Source organism: Amphimedon queenslandica, unplaced genomic scaffold (genome assembly GCF_000090795.2).
Source record: "Amphimedon queenslandica unplaced genomic scaffold, v1.1 AMPQUscaffold_13482, whole genome shotgun sequence".
NCBI lineage: Eukaryota > Metazoa > Porifera > Demospongiae > Haplosclerida > Niphatidae > Amphimedon > Amphimedon queenslandica.
Genome location: NW_003546282.1, coordinates 23,705 through 44,985, shown reverse-complemented (window position 1 = coordinate 44,985; position 21,281 = coordinate 23,705). Strand labels below are relative to the sequence as shown.

Sequence of the window (21,281 nt, the reverse complement as noted above, 5' to 3'; positions counted from 1 at the left end):
CCTGTAAAATGGCGGCCGAGTTTGTGCTACATGAGGAAGATACAGCAGACGACTATTCTGTCACTGATACTTATCTAACAACTTGAAGGGGTTCATAATCAATAAGTGTTTCTTCAATGATCAGGAATGCCTAATACTTACTCATGAGAAGCTGTTCCATCATCCTCCACTGGGACCACGTGTATAGGGTGTGGGTAGTTATGAAAACCACACCTGTCACTCCACATGTTTCATAAATTCATTCCTATTCTTCTAATAATCTTCAGCATCAGACATTGTGCCTCGGGACTCACGTGACTTAGTTCTACGCGGTGATGTTTCAGCTACTATAGGGCGGTTAGACACTCTCCCTAACTAATTATCTACTCTTGCTATCACATACATTAGGTATAGCAGTAGTACCTGAACTGACAGCCGGTGTCACAAAGGTAGATCTCTTTGTCTGTTATCAGTTTATCAGTTTTCACTGTTGGACGATAGTGACAAAGGGCAGCGTGTGCTCCAGAGGCTGATATTGTCGGGAAACTCGGACTCACATAAAAATCCTGTTCTCTAGGGAAATAAGTAACAAATGGCGCTATAGTAAAAGAGATTTAAATACACTTACTTTCTGAATGTCTCTAGTTTGTCGGAAGCAGCAAGTTCGGTTATTTCTTTGCCAAATTTGATTTGATTCTCTAGCCAGTTGTAATACTCGCACAAGGCGACAGCACATTTTATCTAGCGAGAAAATTTAAAGAGAACAAAAGACATGAAGTATACATGAGGCGAGCATGTGTCTTACATGTGCTTGCTTCATTCCTTTAATCTCATTCTCATTCTTGATTCCTTTCATGAGCGGAACCGGACTCAGTTTGTTGACTCGGCGATCCTTAGGAACAAGTGAGCACAAACCTTGACTAGAAGGAGAGTTGATCTGAAAAAGATTAAAATAAATATTTCATTATCGTGTACATGTACATGTACATGCATTAGCAAAAATGGTATAACAATTTCAAGCAATTTGCATAAAAATTATAAATGTAACAATAATAATATTAAGACAACAAAATCATTAAAAATACTATAGAATACAGTATGTATTAGTAATTAATGTACTGACCCAAATCTTTCCCTCGGTGGATGATAGGAGTTGAATGATGTCACTCGATATCTCCTTATAAGGACGTAAGATAACTCCTCCCACTTCTCCTATACACAGTTGAGAGGTAGCGTCAGAAGTAAGAGCAGACTCGTTAAGTAAATATAACCTAAGGAAGAGAGGAATCAGGAAAGAAAGAGAGAGAGAAAATCAGACTCAAATGAAAATTACAAAATCAACATGTACAATTGTGCATGTACATGTATTGCTGCAATACATTACTTGATGTACCTGGCATCATCCATTGTTACCATAGAATAACTAAAGAAGACTGGGTTATACTCAATGTCAGAGCCTCTGAGATTATACAACCCTAAACATTATGTGAGAGCGTCATTTAATGAACTGTATGGGGGAATTGATGGCTTACAAGCATTTTCATCAAGAGCTGTGCAGACTAAAGCTGAACAACCTTCTTCTTTTAGCTTTTCTCTAATCCTTTCAACTTTATCCTGCCATGACTGACCTTGAGAAAGAAAGGGTATGTTAAAATAAAGTTGGAGAGAAAGAAAGGAGGAGGAGAGGAAAAGAGAGAGGTTGTTAAGCTACCAGAATATTCAATCGGTTGGCTAAAGACAGGATTATTAGGTGGGGGAGGACGATCATCCCAAACTTGATCAACAAGATTGTCCAGTACAGCACAAAGACTAATACCACATCCATCAAGGAACTACGTCAAAAATATAATTAAAACATGGAACTACACATATGGCTACAGAACAAATGGACAATACCAAGGACAATACCCATACCAGACTAAACAAACATGAACATGGGTTTCCCACAAAGCAAAATTTTGGCTAAATTTGGCCAAAGTCCCTAGAATTATAGTACAGGGACTTTGGCCCAATTTTTGAGTAGCTTTAAAAGTTCGTAAAAAAAATCCAAACTTGATGGAAATCTGTTTAAAACTTCTACACAACATAAAGACAAAATCTTGTAGGAAACCTGATGTGTATGTACATATATGTAATAGGTATAGTAATATTTGCATAAATCTACTCAAATATTATTTAGAATTTTCACAATTGTATATGTACATGTACATACATTGCAATATTACACATACATCATTCCACATCTGATAAAGCTCCTCTGATATAAGAGAAGGATCATAGCCAATAAAACTCCCAGGCTTCATCTCCTACAAATACATTGCAATAAAAGTTAAATACTAATTTTATACAAAATGTGAAAGTTCCTTAAGTTACAGGTCATGTTGTATCCATGACTAAAACAACTGGTACGTGATGTTTTTAAAATTGTACACATACACAAATGAAACTGAAACATGGTACACAAAATGATTTAGAATAACATCAATGACGTCATCATTGTTATTGTTATTATTATCATCATCATCATTATTACCACTATTTTCACAAGATGCTATTATTACATAACGAAATGTAACTTTACAGTACCTTCTTAACCCATTCCATAATAGTAGGTACATTCGGAACACCTTGTTTCATCAGCGTCCACTCGTGCCCTAATTCATCAGCCGCTTGTATATGGTATCGGCCATCAGTCCATAGTAACGCCTGTTCACTGGTTACCACGGCAACGCCTGGAGGGGAGGGGTCAGGTAACGATAAGATTAGTGTGAATTATTTACCAGCTGAGCCAGTAAAACCAGTCATGTACTGTCTCCTCTTATCACATTCGGCTATGTATTCACTCTAAATAAAATTAATGTAAATATTAATATAATTGTATGTACCGGTATATATATATAATTATAATTATAAATATATATATATATATATTTATACTTGGTGCTGGTCATCGGTTGGTATTATGTATGCAGAGATTGGGTCTTGGGGTAGACTCTTCATGAGAGCTCTTAGACGACTTAAAGCAGTGCTCATCTTTTAAAAAAGAAGGAACTAGACAAGAAAAGAAGAACCAAATCCCGGGACCCCGCAAATTAATACCACGCCTTTCAGCCCCGCCTACCTAGCTCTGCTGCTGCAGCCTGGATGCTGCCGTGCAGTCTTTGTGAGTTGGCAAATGGTTAGTATAATTGTGTTGGCAATTTTTGGCATACAGTTACAATAATGATCCGTTCATAAATACTATGATTTGTTTCATCATTTTATGCCCATCATTATCCTAGTGCTAGTGCCAACACAGCAAGCAAGCTCCTTTGAATTAGTAGAAACTCTAGATCCCTGATGCTATGATAGTCAACCACCAAGTATGATAATAGGTTTTAATTTATAAATTATAATAGATCTGCTACTTAATGATAGCTATTATGAGTATTCATTGATCATTATCAGCATTGGGTGGATTTCAGTTTTTCTACTCAATTACTTTGTCTGCACTCTTGTCTGTACTTTCTCCATAAATGGTAACAATATCTATTTGATTGTACATGGCAATGATTGATGTGCTGTCAGTACTATCAATGAGTGTATGTGTGGAGATACAATCAGCCACAAAATTCCAAAGATGTGACCTAATATCTCTACATGTTTATCAAGAATATTATGTAGACCTGATCATTTTTTACTTATTTTATAAATTATCTATTTGAATTATAACAGAGTATCGACTATTTTAATATAAATTATAATGAGACATTATAATTAAGAAGTAGCTATGGTAACTAATTATGGAGGCAGGTACTACAGTACATTCAATTACAACAAGTATGCCATTAGAACACTCCTACTATTATGCCTAACACAATCTTACTATAATCTTACTATACTGTCACCTTAATCAACGTATGCATCGTGACACAATGCTATTACATTACCATTGCAACATTAAAGAACTATTAAATTCTCTTTACTGTTAGCTATTATTGTAATCATTTTGCTAAGTATCATAACTAGTATAGTGCTGCAACAGTTTGCTGTGAATACGTGTAAATTGCATAATTTCCATTCGTTTCTTTTGATTTTTATTAGTTATTGCACATGTACACATGTATGTATGACCTTAATTCAGTGGTGTGCATATTATGTAAGGTTTCTGTACTGTCCTGTTTATATTTATGCTCATAAAATTCATGACAGCATTACTTTCAAGTAGCCAAAACTTCCACACACACACACACATACGCAGAACACACACAGTCTGTGTGATGGTATATTGTAGCCAACTATAATACCAGATTAAGGTAAGTGCATATATGTCAGTTTATACTCTCATGTATAGTTATTATTATACTTATAAATGGTTTGACCTTTTACTTGAGATGAACAGAAAAGTGAATGAAATATATATTTGTAGCTAAAATTGTCCATAGCCTTTTACAATGGATGTTTTAATAACATAAAAGGTCAAAAATTGAATTGTTATATCAAATACAATAAAAACTGTTTTGATTAGAAATTTCCTGTTACATTTGAACCATCTCTCTATGTGTCATAAGGTGTCAATAGTAAAGGGTTATAATTACATTGTTTTATAACAGCCTCTAATTGCATTTTTGTGGCGACTTAAGTCAAACATGTTTTGTGTAGCACCAGGAAGGAGTAGTATGAGCAGTAAGCTTAAAATTTATAATACAGAGGATGTGACACAAACTGAGCTGTAGTGAAGGTTACCACTTATTACCGTGCACTATATTATAGCTTAGGATGCTGTAACTGGTCAAAGGAAATGCTACAGGAAAACCCAATAAAAAACTTCAGCATGCCCAATTTATATTAACTTATCACTATTAAATACATGTGGATGTCATTGATATTTTTTAACAAACAGTGTCAGCTAATGAACTTAGAATTTATGCATTATTGAGTTGACCTTTAGTTTATCAGTAGTATTTAGTCTTGTTTCATATAGATATAGGAAGAATAACTTCATTACGGCCTATGAGTATGGTAATGTATATAGTATTTTATTACATAATATCAAATAACTATCATGAGACATTGTTTTGGTTGCCTGTGGTGCCCGTTGTGCCCTTTGCCAACAACAATTAAAAATAAATTATCTACTGTCCATACATTGCTTCCCAAAGGAATCCAATAATAGCTATCTTCCTTTGCTTAGAACCATACTATGTCACTAGTTACTGCTCCCCCATCTTAAACTTGGTACTTTACAGTAAATCAATATTAGTGTTAAGATGATGCCAAAGGTTATGCATCACTTGCTTGAATTGCTTCCTTCAACCATTTAAATGTATCCTGTGTATTCATATACTTAAGGATATCAACCCTCCAGATGTTCACCAATGACATTGAAGTCTTCATTTAATTACTTTATTGCATAATGACTCCAGTGATCAAATATCCTACTATCTACTGTCTTCATCTCTTCCAGTAGGTCCCTTCCCTTCTTCTAACAATAACATGTATCATTTAGATTGTGTGGGTTAGGATTAGGAACTTTGTATGCGCTGCCACGTTTGGTAGCTGACAGTTAGTATAGTACCCACAACATATGGATGAGCTAATAAATGTGTGTGTGCATGTTTGCTAGTTAGTAAATCCAAACATAAATTATCATTCCTATTAGAGGCAATTCTTCAATCAATTAGGGCAGGCAGCCTTTCAGAGACACACAAAACATAATAAAGTACAAAATTACTATGACAACATCACCAAATCCTTTTTCCTCTAAAATGTTACTATGATAGCTGCTAATTAATCTATAATTGATCCATTGGACCATACGTCAGTCCATTTCGGTATTATTTTATATGAACAATTATATTTTGGTTTTGCTTGGACGAGAGGGTGAAGAACCAGACACAAAACGTACGACCATTACACAAACTATTTTCTATTCTAGACATACGTGCATCATGACGTGTTGTCTATTGTTTTCAGTGTAACTAAAAGTGTCCCCAAGGAATTGATAAACCAACACAGAGAGAGAGAGACAGTTAGTGAAGGGACTCTGTCTTCTGGTGATGTCATTCATTGACAAAATTTGAATACAGTAACAGTTGCTTTAGGATCAAACCACATCCTGTTAGTGTATTTATATTCCTACATACTAAGGCATGAGTGGTATGATGGAATGTACATGTGACTTGGTAGATTCATGAAGCTATTGCACAGTTTGGATAAATGAATACAAGCTCTGTAAGGAGTGGGGTGTAATGAATATCCTTTGATATTATGTGTATTATGATTATTGTTACTGTTATCTTTATTCATCGTTAAACTTTGAACTGATTATTGCAAATTAATAAATTCTTGTCAAAAAGTAATAGTGATACCAGCAAGTAATGAAGTAGCTATTGCCACTTGTTGACACATAATTGGCTCAAAAACACACTTTTCCTCCAATTAGATGCCTAAACGTGAGCATCGCGTATCACCAAATCCCACCACACATCAGCTTTCAAAACTATTTCATTTTGATAATAATCATTTTTCATTCAAAATTAGGAGAGACAAAGGATCATATTGTGATAAATGAGGTAACACAGGGTAAATAGCAATACACAGATACAAACCTCTGCTACTCTAAAATACATTCACCATTCATTGGTGGGGTGTGTGAACATATAAAATGTACATAAATGAAAAGGAACCGTATATTAGTAGTAATATGCCACTGATTCAGTACAACACTAGTACAGTCTCAAATACTCTTAAACTAGAAGTACTTGATCTGAAGTTCTCGGAATGAGCATAGTTTTGCCATCATCTGTCATGTGGATGGTGTGAGTCTCACGAGAGACTAACGAGCCGTGGGCGTGAGAATATCGTTCGTAAATTTTTTTCTCGCCGACTTCGACCCGCCTCTTATACGAGGCAATGAGGGCATTTAGTTTTGCCACGCTCTGCTGGAGTTTTGACTTCTTCTGTCTCAAGGAGTCCATGTCGTCTTCTAGCTCAAATAGCTCTTCTCGCTTTCTCTTTCTCGCTATCTGAGCAGCCATCTTGTTCTTTCCCCTTCTTCTCCATTCCTTCATGAAGGCCACTTCAATTTCACTCAGGAGTGCTTCGTCCAGCAAACTGTTAAAGTCTTCAACGGGCATTATGACAAGCTTGTCCCGAGTGATTGGTTTCGACGCTCCTCCTCTTCGATTATGCGAAGACATGAGCTTATGTATAATCTCGTCTTCGTTCTGTCCAAACATGGCGACTGTTCCTATTCCATTTCCTCCACTGTGTGACTTACGACTCGATGAGGGAGCCGGACCGTCTTTAGGAGAGGATTGAGAAGGAGAGCTAACAGGTGACGAAAGTGACGGCTTCTTTTTCGGCTCATCGTCCAGTTGAATGTCCATCGGTCGCTCCTCTAGAAGTAAAGAGGCCAGTGTGCTGCAGCTGCTCTCCGATGTACCACGGTGCTTCTTAGACACTGGCAAGAGGTCACCAGACGGTATCATATTGTCCTCGGTTTTTCGTGTCTGGTTGGTCTCGTTGTCAGACGTGGGGGAAAAGGAGAGAGGAATAAAGGAAGGACTCACGAAATTATTAAAAGCCTCTCCATTCCCTCCGACTGGGATGACATTACGCTCAGTTTGAGGCGCTACTAAAGAGTTTGATAAAGAGAAATCGTCTTTCCCGAAAAGCTCTCCGAGAAGATCCTGGAGATCATCGGCTGGAGGAGCAATTACGTGCTCATTTGAAATGGGAACAACCTCATTACTAGGAGAAGGCATGACCTCATTCACACCAGAAACAAGAGGATCATGCTCCTCTGCCATTATTGGAACAGTTAGTCCGGGGTCTTCTAGCCCGTTATACTCTGTATTGGCCTCCAGTGGCTGGGGTATGTCATACTGCTGATATGAGGGAATCAGTTGCATTGGGGACAACTGAGGAGGCGACGGGTGATTAGGCAGCGGTGGGATCGCACCGGCAACCGGCTGAACCGGTATTGATAACTCGTTTGACTGGTTGAACGCGCTGTAAAAAGAGTCATTGTCAAATCCATCAAGAAACCCACCGACGTCTAGCAACTGAGCGAGAAAGTCTTCGTCTTTCTCGACAGTCTTTTCTTTAGCAAAAGGGAAAGAGGAGGAGGAGGAAGTCGAAGGAACTTGAGAAAGGACATTATTAAAATCGTCTCCAGAAGTGACTGGAGGCAGCCAGCTCGCATCACCAGAGCTGCTTGTTGGATACTTTCGAAATAGCCAGGACTGGCTGTCGTCTTCCCCTCCATCTTGCTTGTAAGGATTGTTAGAGAGTTGATCAATGGGTAGTACATATATGCCAGTTTCATACTGCATGAAAGGAGGAGAGGGGCTACTGTAAGAAGGAACCCCTCCATTACTGCCAACGGGCAGACCAAACCCAGTATTGAATTTACTAGGAGGCAGGACATTCTGCTCCTGTTTGATAGTGGATGGTATCTCAAATGATTCCATCTTGGTAGGCTGAGGGAGGGAGAGGGAGAGAAGGATAGTAACAATCAACATTTAGCAGCTTTGATTAGCTTACCGGGTGCTGATTAGAATAGTCAGGAGCGTTATTTGGATACACGAGCTGAACTGGACCTCGTCCGACCATCTTTACGAGTCCAAAAAAGAGACAGAGGCAGACAGTGAAGTGAAAAATAAAGCAATAAAACTGAATAACAGAACCTTGCCTTTCTTTATGTAATATTATGCACGACGGCTCGTGACATGGAAGAATCTAGATAATTAACCATGACGTCATTTGTGATTCTAAAAATAACAGTTGACCTTTAATCATTTAGACGTGGACATATTAAATTAGCTAGCCTAAGCTAATTAAACACCCATGCACGTGATGCATGCTCTAGTAATATGATATGATGTACGTCTGCATGCCGCGCCGTAAACCCTAAGCCACGCCCAATAAAATGGAGACCTTTGAGATGGTATTGAAAAGAGAGAAAGAAAGAGAGTTTTGTTTTATTTTCACTTATTTAGGAACCTTCATTGGAGACAGTTAAAGCAATATGTATTCTTGATAATGACGGTCGTAGATTGGCAAGCAAGGTGGCCGAGTCCCAATAAATTATTATTAATTTATTATACCTTAAGCCTACTATTATTTGCGTCTACTAATTTTAGTGAAATCAGCAAAAGTCATGTTTAGTGTTACTAATTTTAGCGTTTTTAACCAAATTAACTATAAATAATAACCATTATAATGAATAATAATTATTTTGGCGTCTATTTAATTTAGCGATTTAAAGCTCTCTCGCTAATATAGCTAAATTTAGTAGACGCTAAAAATAGTAGGCTTAAGGTAATTAACTAAAACTCTTCAATTCCATTTGTAGTATTATGATACCGTAACTTTCCCATCCCTTAAAGAAGAGAAAGCATTCGAGACTAACTTATTTTCAAAGACTCAGAAAGCAAACGGTAATGGAACGGAGCAGATAATAACTTCCAATATAAAATTAATTGTAACTACTAACTAGATGAATGTAAACATGAGAGGGCGAGCATGAGCTATTGACGTGGCTTAGCTTGACTTGATTGAAATAAAATAAAAATGATTCTAATCTAGCTCTTGTTCTAATGAGAGAGAAAGAACATTCATCTCTCTAGTCTGTGAGACCATTACTTCCATGCATGTTCAGACCCCGTGACCTCACGGTCGGGGGGTCTGAACAGAGCAAATATCATAGATTGTAAAATGAAAATAAAATAAAATGATTCTAATGTAGCTCTTGAGAGAGAAAAGAAGATTCAACACTCATTTCAAGACCATTACCTGCATGCATATTAATGCTGCGTTTATACTACAGAAGTGGGCCAAACTGTGCTGAACCAGGCTGAGCTGGCCCTGCTGTACTAACCATGCTGGCCTGGTTTGGCTTATACTGTGTTCACACTACCTCCCCAGCTGTACAGAACTGTATCTAATTAGATTAGTTTGGTTATAAAAGAACCATGTTGGTAGCAGTTCACACTGCACAACTTAACTATACCAACTTCACTTTAAAACTTAACTACACCATTTCAGAGCACCTATTTTGGTGCACCACTTTAGCCTGGTTTGGTTTGGCTACAGTCCAGTTCAGTTATGTTCACACTTGTTATAAAACTACACTATACTTCCCCAAAACCCAGTTCCAGTACATTTCTGAAGGATAGCGTGAACAGGGTATTGGCTCACTTCAGCTCAGTTTGGTTACTGTTTACACTATCAACTGGCCCACTTTAAACAGGACTGGCTCAGTTAAAGAAGCTAGTGTAAACGTAGTATCAGACCCCGAGCTCACGGTCGGGGTCTGAATATCACCAATCAACTACCGTATAGCGGGTATATTTCGTCTGTAAAAATGTTCGTTCTAAGCAGGATTAGAAATTTTTGTTTGTTTTATTTTCGTTCTGAGCAGCCATTTTGCACATGTGGCATTGAGGAAACGCCCTTTTTGTTTGGAAAATGTTTGTTCCACAAGGAATGAGAATGAAAAGAACGAAATTAAACTCGAACGGAATATACCCGCTATACAGTACTAACAAAACAAATAACCAATCATCAACCAATAAAAGAGGCAAGAATAGTGCTATCACTAAGAACCAAAGCTAAACTTCTATAGTCAAGCTCTTCTCTCATTCTTGGTTGTATCAATGAGAGGACTAATCCAGGAGAGTCTTAAGGCTATCATACACGATGCAACATTGTTGCATGCAACAAGTTGCACCGTGTATGATACCCTATTTTGTTGCATGCAACATGTTGCTTGAAGTTGAAAACCATTCAACTTGGTGCAACATGTTGCGTGCAACATGTTGCATCGTGTATGATAGCCTTTACAACAACAAAACACTTGCACAAGCACTGTAGCTCACCAAAATTAATATTATAGAGTATACTCAAGTTTCCAAACTTTACAGAGCTGATGCACTAGCCTTTAGAGATGCTTTAGATAGCTCCTCTCTCTTATCTAGCTGTTAGAAAACTTGACAGTTTGTCCCGTTTTTCAAGGCCACCATCTTGATCTTAAGATCATTGTGACCACACCCTCCTACTGTTCCATTTCAATATTTCTTTTTACACTTTTTAAGAGGAGCCTGGCATTTTCAGCCAATTTTATAATTAGACGGCATACGGAATACAATGTATTAGAGAGTGACAATAAGATTATTTTTTAAAATTTGTTTTCTCTGCTCTCACTTTTATAGCTGAAATTGTAATGTTGGACGGTCTGACTGCTGTCTATCGGAGTAATGTAGACCTTTTGTTTTATGTGATTGGATCTCAGACAGAGAATGAAGTAATTTTAAAATTGTTTCCGTATATCCTATTGATTAACTCATTTGATGCAGCTGCTGCTGTTAAGTGTCCTCAATGGTCTTTATGATGCTTTGAGTCAAGTGTTAAAGTAAATCGCAAACACCTTTGGTATATCAGTTTATTATACTGATTACATACATGTATCATGAATAAAACAAGTACTAATGTTGATGAAATTATTGTAGACGTAATATGGAGAAGCAAGGTCTGTATGAACACATGGAAGTACTTATGCTATTGCTTGATGAGATAGTTGATGGAGGGTGAGAAATTAAAAATGTAAAGATTATTGTAATTAATATGTTCAATGTTAGGATTGTAATGGAAACTGATCCAACTGTTTTACTGCACAGAGTAGCTGTGAAGGTAATACAATCAATCACACAGTACACAAACACACACTTAATGTTATGAATTGTTGTGTCTGAACACTCTTTACTCATTTATCATCACTATTTTTATGCACACACACACCAACAGTCTGAAGAAAGTGGATTTTCAGAGCAATCAGTAGCCAATGTGAGTAGTTTTATCACTGAAGTGTTTTTATAAATTAATTTTTTGCAGGTATTTCAAAATGCAAAGGAAAGCCTCAAGTGGTCATTATTGAAATAAAACGTTTTCACTAGTATTTTTGTTTAAATCCTTTTTTCTTAATTGTCTTAAAGACACTAAAGTTTGCAGTTAATCTCTGCAACCATCCGGCTATCACAAAGCTACACATCCCACAAACAAGATAACAATGACACTAAATTTGACTTTGTATGTGAATCATGAATGAACAACAGAATTAAGTTCCAAAATACTAAAATAAAGCTATTGTTCCGCCTGTGGTGATGCTTCCTTATTTTCTCCTCCAGTCTCGCACTCCATTGCTTCCTCAGCCTGAGGCTCCTCTTTCCCCTCATTAACAGCACTTGCTTCTCCTCCTCCAGCACTTTCAGCAGTAGCTTCTTCTTGAGCCATCCCTTCAGCAGTAGCTGTTCCTTCACTAGCCTCATTACCAGTAGTGCTAGTCTCATTACCAGTAGTACTAGTCTCATTACCAGTAGTAGTAGTATCACTGGTTGATGGCTGTGGAGTGACTCCATCACTTATAGCAGATGATCCCAAATCAGTGACTGAGGAAGACTCAGCAATTGGTTCTTCATTGTTGATGGTTCCTTCTACTGGCGGTAATGTATTCTTTACGTCATCTTCTATAGGTTCTGCTGGTTGTAAATCAACTGGAGGCTCATCGAGATGTGCATCAGTGCTCTTTACTTCTCCTATTGGTGTTGTATCCATTGCCATATCATCAGGAGGGGCAATAACATCAGGAATGTCATTGATGTTACTTATCTGTTCTTTATCTTCAGCCGATATGCTTCCAGCAGGTTCTGGCTGCTTATCAGGGACCTCCTGAACTCTCTCTTCCTCTTTGACTACCTCCTGTGTTGCTTCAGGGACAACAGCTACAGTGTCATCTTTGGCTGGCTGCAAAGAGAAAGCTTCAGGCTCTTGAGAAGTAGTATCTTGAGAAGTGGGTCCTTGAGAAGTGGGTTCTTGGGAAGTGGGTTCTTGAGAAATAGGGTCTTGAGAAGCAGGCTCATTAGTAATAGGCTCATTAGTAATTGGCTCTTTAGTAATAGGCTCATTAGTAATAGGCTCATTAGTAAGAGGCTGATTTGTAAGAGGCTCATTAGTACTGGTATTGCTGTCTTGCTTTGCATCAGTTGAGGTGGAGGGAGCTGGGATCATGGGAAGAGGATCTGGAGCTGGTTTATGATGCTGTGTGACTGATGGTTGAGGGAATGCAGGAGCTCCCATAGTTCCAGGAGGAGGGAAAGATGAGAGAGCGGTAGCTGTTATCTTTGGAGGGGGGAACAGAAGAGGTGTCTGAGGCTGAAGGGTAGGAGACTGTAGTGCTCTCATCTCTGCTGCCTTCAATTGGTCTCTCTGGAATTGTTGCCTCTCACCCAGCAACTGCTGTCTCTGCAGCTCAAGCTATAGAAAAATATAAATAAATACAATTTGTTACATTTAATGTATAATTTCAGGTATATAGTTTATGTATTTGCATGAACAAAAAGGCTCACTGCTTCTCTCTCTCTATCCATGATGGCCTCCAGCTCTTCAAAGTGTCTAAGTTTAATCTCTAGCTTCTTCATCTGTGTCTCTACCAATAGAGCCACCAAACTCTTGATCTTCCTCTCCTCTATGCTTGCTAGGTGTCTTGCTTTTACAGCAGCACCAGCTAGAGCAGCAGCAGCAGCGGTTTGTGTGTTACCCTCACTTGGGGGTCTCTCAAAAGATTTAGCAGTACTACTAGTGCTGGTGCTGGTAGTACTTGGCTTCTCTTCTCCTCCACTTTCTCCATTAGTCTTAGCTGCCTCATTCTACAAGAAAAGACAAATTAATGCTATTGCTCTCAACAATACTATTAACATGATTAACCTCTTGTGCTGGAGGCTTTGGTGATCTGCTGGAGCTTTTAAGATCTTCATTTTGCTGCTGCTTTGTTTCATCTTGCTTTGTTTCACTCTCTCCTCCTCCTCCAGCTGAGTCTTTACTCTCTTCCACTTTCTTTTCATCAGTAGCCACACGAGCTTCGTCTTTAATCTTAGAGAATTCCGCTAAAATTTAAAAAAAGAACAGAACCATTGAGTGAGAATGTAACCAGTGCATGTCTGCAGCCGAAGATATTCTTTTTTGCAAATTAAATACTTATTCAATCATATTATTAGATTTTCTGATACAGATACATGTGTTGATATGTTGCGTAAAAAATTTGAGCTGATTCCAATTTGATTTCTTAGATATAAAAACACCTAATTTTCAGATGAAATTTCACAACAGATTTCAATTTTTACCCAATGTTCAGAAAATGAAGCACAATTTACTAAAATTTTCTAATTATAATACCATGATAACTTATGTTATCATTGGAACCAAATATGTAATCTTGGCAGCAAAAAAAAACACCAAACCTACTACACATCACATGATGATATCACATGCACAATAGTACTTGTTTAAATCAGGAGTGAGTGCTAGTAACACACAGGACAAGCTGACTGGATTTGTCATTTCAGTTTAGAACAGAGAGAGGGAGGCCAATACTATCATATACTCAGTGATGACTTCCTTCAAGACTATCATCCTTATTGCAGCTATAACACTCATGCTACATGTAGCTGCAGCCATTGTCACAAGTGAAGATGAGAAAATACAATACTTGTGCTACAGAGATCATGAATGCAAGAACCGCAATGGGAAGGTAAGGAGAGGGTCTTAAGTCTAGTATACTGCTATAGTAATAATGTTTTCTTCATAGGTACCAGCACCAAACGATCACTTTCAATTTGTCTGCTGCACAACCTTACGCTCTCAATCCTATCAAATACAGCGAGGAGAGAACGTGCCAGGACCTTGTAGGCTGTGTTTTCACGGCCCAGATCAAGAAGAATAAACAAGATAAAACATATCATAGAGAAAGACTTTGTTTTGCATATACATGTACAGTATAATTATAAAATTTATAGTATAACATTTTCATCAATAGTAACAACTTGCTTTATTTAATTCGTGTTTTACCAGCAAGGAACTACTTTAACTGAACACATTCTTAAACTGAATGACATAGGCTACATCATGAAGAGCTAATACTAGCTACCAGTAAATTAGAGTTATTCCAAGACTTAAAATAACATAACAAGTGGGCTAATTGGCAGCTATCATAAAGTTATACCAAGTAATTAAGCATATAAAATCAACTTGGCCACATGGAAGTGCATGCACATACATGTACTGAAGTGCTAAAAAGTATAAAAATTGAGTTGGAATCAGCCCAAATTTTCTACACAGCATAACCAGATCAATATACATCAAAAAATCTAATAAATAATCAAGGGCGATTTCGGAGCCATTTTTTTGAAAAAAACATGGGCTATAGCCTTGGGTATTTTTTAGATTTTTGCTGTTTTCTTAAAATGGTTGTAACTTGAAAAATTGAAGTCGGAATCACCTCAAACTTTCTACACAGCATAAGTACATCAATATGTATCAGAAAATGTAATAAAAATTGGGGGTGATTTTGGAGCCATTTTTTGATTTTTTGGAAAAAACCATGGGCTATAGCCTTGGGTATTTTTCAGAATTTTGGCGATTTATTAAAATGGCTGTAACTTGAAAAATTGAAGTTGGAATCACCTCAAACTTTCTACACAGCATAAGGACATCAATATCTATTGGAAAATGTAATAAAAATGAGGGGTGATTTCGGAGCCATTTTTTGAAAAAAAACCATGGGCTATAGCCTTGGGTATTTTTCAGATTTTTGCCATTTTCTTAAAATGGCCGTAACTTGAAAAATTGAAGTTGGAATCAGCTCAAACTTTCTACACAGCATAAGGACATCAATATGTATCAGAAAATGTAATAAAAATTGGGTGTGATTTCGGAGCAATTTTTTGGAAAAAACTATGGGCTATGCCTTGGGTATTTTTCAGAATTTTGGCAATTTATTAAAATGGCTGTAACTTGAAAAATTGAAGTCGGAATCACCTCAAGCTTTCTACACATCATAAGGACATCAATATGTATCAGAAAATGTAATAAAAATTGGGGGTGATTTCGGAGCCATTTTTTGGAAAAACCATGGGCTATAGCCTTGGGTATTTTTCAGATTTTGCCATTTTCTTAAAATGGCCGTAACTTGAAAAATTGAAGTTGGAATCAGCTCAAACTTTCTACTCAGCATAAGGACATCAATATGTATCAGAAAATGTAATAAAAATTGGGGGTGATTTCGGAGCCATTTTTTGGAAAAAACCATAGGCTATAGCCTTGGGTATTTTTCAGATTTTTGCTGTTTTTTTTTTAATGGCTGTAACTTGAAAAATTGAAGTCAGAATCACCTCAAACTTTCTACACAGCATAAGGACATCAATATGTATCAGAAAATGTAATAAAAACTGGGGGTGATTTCGGAGCCATTTTTTGGAAAAAACCATAGGCTATAGCCTTTGGTACTTTTCAAAATTTTGACATTTTCTTAAAATGGCTGTAACTTCAAAAATTGAAGTCGGAATCTCCTCAAACTTTCTACACAGCATAAGGACATCAATATGTATCAGAAAATGTAATAAAAACTGGGGGTGATTTCAGAGCCATTTTTTGGAAAAAACCATAGGCTATAGCCTTGGGTACTTTTCAAAATTTTGACATTTTCTTAAAATGGCTGTAACTTCAAAAATTGAAGTCGGAATCTCCTCAAACTTTCTACACAGCATAAGGACATCAATATGTACCAGCCATTTTTCCCAAAAAACCATGGGCTATAAAACATCACCAGGCCATTTATTGAAATAATTTAAAACCCACAAATACGTACCCAAAGCTGATTTAGCAGCTGCAGCGGCGACCCTTGGATCAACAACTGACGCTAGAAAAGCAACAGTGGACATGACAGGGTTCCCTTGCTGACTGAACGGGATCGGCTGATAAGCAAGAGGACCCAGTTTCTCCCCTGGAGTATCCTCAAGATAAGGATCCTCAATCGGGAGCCGAAGGAAATGAAGAATACACTCGTCTTGTGAGCGAGTGGTCACATGACCCGCAACCTTGTTCCAGTCGTCTTTGAATAATTCCAGACCCTGTGGACGATACAACGAGCATTAAAATTAAGCCCACAAAATAATATATTAATTAAATAAATATTATGTTAATATTATAATAGTCACTATCATTACGATGTGCTGACCTCTAGTAAGAGCAATGTCTCCTGATCACTCCATGGCTTGGTCTTACTATCATTAGCATACATGTCATTCTTCAACCTGTGGACATTAACAATTATACATGTACATGTAGACACACAATAAAATAGAGAGAAGGAGAGAGAGGGGGGGGGGAAGGAGAGAGCAAGAAATAAAAAAAGAGAAGAAAGAGAAAGTTTTCCATTCGGCCATTACCCAAAGTTTCCGGCAGTGATATCATCAGTAACCTTATCGGTGGTTTGATCTGACATTTGGAGCAATTGATCAGTAGCAGACTGTAAGTAAAAGACAAATTATACACATAAAAATTTAAATCACAAATAATGGCATTAAAACTTAGCAGATCCCAAACAAAACTGGGTTTGTTCACAAAGTTTTAAAGTCGCTCCAAAAGGTACATGTATATGCTATTATAGTGCTTATCAGCTCATGAAGCTCGTGCTTTTTAGCTGACTTAGCATGCTTTGTGGAAAACCCTACACATAAATACATGTACCGGTACATGTTTGCTGCATGTAGTACATGTAAAGGTGGGACCGTGGGAGATACATTAACTTGTATCTTTAATTAAGTTAGGATATTCAAAGGATAACAAATCAGGATATCCCTACACTAATAGTGCTAGGACCAATTTCCTATCAAGATTCCCCCTACTAACAGACAGCAAAGGGCAGGAATGCACGAGTATGTACTCATATACCATGAAATAATGAAAACAAAATTAAACAGAAGTCAACAAAACTCATAATATATTTGATTAAAAAAGCATTTTTGCCATACAAGAAGGACGGAAACACAAACAGTTATTAAACATACAGAGACTCCCATACTACATTCCCACCACACATTCGGATACTGTACATACAAAGTAATACATACAAATACATTCACAATTTCACATATAATAATAAATAATACACACACACATACATGTACATGTACATGCACACAAACCTTATTGGTTGGTTTATTGATAGCTATAACTGGCTGAATGCCAGCAGGTGTGTCCACCATTACATTAAAGTGACCAGTAGAAGGAGGACCAATACTGTGAGAAGGCTCCACCCCGTAATTAATAATACCCCACTGCTCCAGTAGGCCATGGATACGAAGAATAGAACCAACATCACCGGCTAGGTTCCGCCTGCAGGCAGTCGTTGAGAGATATTCGGTTGGATTAAGACGAAAACTGTCCACCATAAAGTTACGATAAGCAAGATACCTAAAGACAAAAGTAGCATAAAACATCTTAGTTTCATACATGTACATGTATGTGTACATATACTCTCTCTAAATGATAACACAAGTATTTTACTTTCTTCATTACCCTCCTCTCTGTCTCTCTCTCCTTCTCACGTTTCTGGTGTTTTCGATTTATTTCTTCCATTAAAGAACTCAGGCAAGGACCGTTTCTCAATAGCGTGAATGCTATTATAATCAAACCAAGAGGAGTAGCTCGGGATTATAATCTTATTCACTTGACGGACGGCCGAGTCTTCCCCTGGCACCTCCTCTTGAGTAGTGAGTATCCTTTTCTCTTGTTCCTCTCTCCCCCCACCTTTAATCTCTTCTCCAATCACTCCGTTTGAAGTAAGAGGAGGTTGTGATGATGATGAAGTATCAGTAGTAGCTGTAGCCGTGGTAGAGAGAGGAGGAAGAGACTGTTCGGTTTCCATTGGTTCATTATTGACTGTATTAGGAGGGGGAGGGTCAGTAGGAGGAGCTACAGATGGACTAGCTGATGATTGCACTGTCGGTGGTAGCTCTAGTAATAAAGTAGGAGGCATCCCTATGAAAATGAAGATTCCATAACAGACTTTATAGCTAGTACAAGGTATCTATGTAATGCATGTATATAATATGCTCTTTGATGCAGTTAATGTATTTATAATGTACATGTACCTTCAGTCTCATTAACAGTGGGTGGAGCTTCTTCAACGTGTGGCACAGGAGGTGGGGCAGGTAGATCTTTAGTTAGATCCCTACAAAATTAAATGAATACACATGTATCATCAGCTACTCTCTTCTTTCCCTCTCTCTCTCTCTTCTCTTTCATACAAACTCTCTCCAGATGTACATGTACTATTATTGTTTCTCTCACTCGTCTTCATCTTGAATTGGCTTCACTCTCCTGGTAACTGTTCCTCTAAATAAATAAATAAATAAATACATAAATAAATAGATAAATAAATAAATAAATGAATGAATGAATAAATACATGAATTACAAGTACGTGTACCTCTTTCTCTTCTTGATGGTGTCCCCTGGTGATGGAGAAGCTGACCTCTTCCTCTTGGTTCTATCACGTTTGACGCTCTCCATAGAATCACTCTAATTAATGCACACCAGATAAAAATAAACTACTACACTTTAAATTTTTGGAGCAAAAAAGAAAATTTTGAATTAGAGAATAGGCTTACTTCTTCAGGAATGTTAGCCACTCCTCCTCCTCCTCCTATAGCCATAGATAAGGTTCGTTTCATTAAATTATTAGTAGGGAGGGCTTCAATCCAATGACCTTCATTAGTCTGTATAATAATAATAATAATAATAATAATAATAATAATAATAATAATAATAATAATAATAAATAATAATAATAATAATAATAAATAATAGCAATGTAATATGTAAAGTAGAACTTTCATACAAACACACATTGTCCACCATTACGCGTACATACCATAATCATCTCATAGTCTTCTTCATTCATCCATTCATTGAACTTGTCACTGTCCTCAATCCAATGGTGGCTCACGTACCACTGCTTCAGACTAGGAGGCTCAAGTATCCCAGGGAATGAGTTCAGGCCGACCTCACTCGGTGATACTATGCTGTCGTAACTATATAATGTATGATATAAGTCACATGATTATCACATGACTGGACATGACGTACCTGTCTGGATACTGGTACCAATGGATGAGCATTGACTTTCCTCTTTGCTCCAAAGGACGAAATAAATCATCTTAAGAACAAAATAAAACTAAATGCATGTATTCACAATATGCTTCATGACGTATATAAATTTTAAAGTCAGTGGTTTTGTACATGTAAATATGTAACAAGACACATACATTATACTGTGTATAGCTCATAAACTACAAATTATTATGCATAGAAATTAGAGACATTAGTACTAACATATTACGTGCACATGCACATACATGAATATATGTATGTACATGTACATGTTTAGATGTAGCTACAACTCAATATACTCACTCTCTCTCCATTCCTGTCTCTTTCCAGGCATTATGATGTGAGTAGCTTCATTCTCTGAGCTAACAACAAGCCCCTGGTGTCTCTTGCAGAGATCCATGAGTCTAGGGGCATCAGGTAGTGTCGGGGGTATGTATATCTTTGGAGGTTCCCATATCTTGCTGGCGGCCATGTCACGATGAATGGTCATGAACAGCTCAAGGCCACGATCCATTCTTGAGGGAATTAAAAAATCAAATCTTCTCCTTTAGAAAGAGAGAGAGAGAGAGAGAGAGAATGAGTAGAGTAGGAGATCACTTTCTTACTTACCATGATTGTTCAACCTTTACTTTATAAGCAATGGCGAGTATATTGCATAAGGTGCCATCAGTAGTAAAATCATCAAATAATTTAACCTAGTGAAAATACAATAATTATGTGAGCCTTCTTTCCCCCCCCTCTCTCACTGCTACATACAGAAACAATAATAATAAACAATAATAATAATAATAAGCAGCAATAATAATAGTGCATGTACTTACAGGTAGTTTCATAAGAGCTGGTTTATTCACATGTCGTCCAAAAGCGTCCTATAAAATAATAATTAAATTATTATTATTACATGTATATAAGCAATCAAATAAATAAATTAATAATTTTTACTATCGGTAATGCTGACCTCTTGAAACTGCAACATGGAGCAGGTGAGGATAGCTAGGGACTTGTTGCTAGGAGGATCCACTTGAGTATACTAAAAACAAAATGGCTTCAATGTTATTTCCAATTAATGCACACCTTTTTGTGGTTCTTCAACAGCCAGAGCCTCACAGTCTCAAATTTCCCTATAGTCTCAGTAGACTCGTAATATTTTCCATCAGGACCCCCGGTTTTCTTTTTTAGGCTCATAATTCTCTTCAGTTCTCTGTCAATCTTAGCTACAACCCGCCAAATTGAAAGAAATAATTTCTTTATTTACGGTATAATATACGTTGTATTAGAAATAGGCAAATGATGGTTATTAATAGTTATAAA

At 37.2% G+C, this 21,281-nt stretch overlaps 4 protein-coding genes and 1 long non-coding RNA gene across 8 annotated transcripts in view; 2 read left to right on the top strand and 3 right to left on the bottom strand.

Moving 5' to 3' along the window:
• The window catches only part of LOC100632278 (xaa-Pro aminopeptidase 1-like), a 14,091-nt gene extending 2,976 nt beyond the window's left edge, over positions 1-11,115 (bottom strand). The window contains exons 1-11 of one of the 4 annotated variants that reach the window (XM_019994094.1): positions 10,845-11,115; positions 2,757-2,823; positions 2,566-2,708; positions 2,211-2,285; positions 1,691-1,811; positions 1,512-1,607; positions 1,373-1,454; positions 1,103-1,250; positions 785-916; positions 608-720; positions 403-552 (exon numbers count right to left, since the gene is read on the bottom strand). In XM_019994094.1, the coding sequence (XP_019849653.1) occupies positions 403-552; positions 608-720; positions 785-916; positions 1,103-1,250; positions 1,373-1,454; positions 1,512-1,607; positions 1,691-1,811; positions 2,211-2,285; positions 2,566-2,708; positions 2,757-2,784 (1,088 nt within the window). In that variant the 5' untranslated portion in view covers positions 2,785-2,823; positions 10,845-11,115. Of the gene's footprint in view, positions 1-402; positions 553-607; positions 721-784; positions 917-1,102; positions 1,251-1,372; positions 1,455-1,511; positions 1,608-1,690; positions 1,812-2,210; positions 2,286-2,565; positions 2,712-2,756; positions 2,824-2,916; positions 3,118-10,844 lie in introns of those variants that run through there. The other 3 variants (XM_019994095.1, XM_019994093.1, XM_003384855.3) reach the window with 3 other exon arrangements.
• On the bottom strand, positions 6,464-8,715 carry LOC105311980 (uncharacterized). Its single transcript, XM_011404248.2, has 2 exons — positions 8,509-8,715; positions 6,464-8,444 (listed from the first exon to the last, which is right to left on the bottom strand). The coding sequence occupies exons 1-2, from the start codon at positions 8,575-8,577 to the stop codon at positions 6,708-6,710; spliced, it is 1,806 nt and encodes a 601-aa protein (XP_011402550.2). The 5' UTR covers positions 8,578-8,715; the 3' UTR covers positions 6,464-6,707.
• On the top strand, positions 8,812-11,965 carry LOC100640153 (coatomer subunit zeta-1-like). The gene is made up of 9 exons (XM_003384832.3): positions 8,812-8,911; positions 8,964-9,032; positions 9,320-9,404; positions 11,178-11,269; positions 11,322-11,377; positions 11,475-11,552; positions 11,604-11,655; positions 11,770-11,808; positions 11,857-11,965. The coding sequence occupies exons 1-9, from the start codon at positions 8,894-8,896 to the stop codon at positions 11,902-11,904; spliced, it is 537 nt and encodes a 178-aa protein (XP_003384880.1). The 5' UTR covers positions 8,812-8,893; the 3' UTR covers positions 11,905-11,965.
• LOC100632151 (SWI/SNF complex subunit SMARCC1) lies at positions 11,921-21,229 on the bottom strand. Its single transcript, XM_019994092.1, has 19 exons — positions 21,045-21,229; positions 20,929-21,000; positions 20,792-20,839; positions 20,580-20,665; positions 20,274-20,515; positions 19,947-20,016; positions 19,732-19,891; positions 19,469-19,576; positions 19,288-19,379; positions 19,150-19,194; positions 18,951-19,030; positions 18,405-18,837; positions 18,003-18,270; positions 17,244-17,323; positions 17,033-17,108; positions 16,664-16,925; positions 13,726-13,904; positions 13,368-13,667; positions 11,921-13,275 (listed from the first exon to the last, which is right to left on the bottom strand). Exons 1-19 carry the CDS (start codon positions 21,153-21,155, stop codon positions 12,106-12,108), a joined length of 3,882 nt encoding a protein of 1,293 aa, XP_019849651.1. The 5' UTR covers positions 21,156-21,229; the 3' UTR covers positions 11,921-12,105.
• Positions 14,135-14,889, top strand: LOC109580670 (uncharacterized). Its single transcript, XR_002184310.1, has 2 exons — positions 14,135-14,548; positions 14,606-14,889. It is a non-coding gene; the product is annotated as an uncharacterized LOC109580670 (long non-coding RNA).
• Positions 21,230-21,281: the final 52 nt, after the last annotated feature.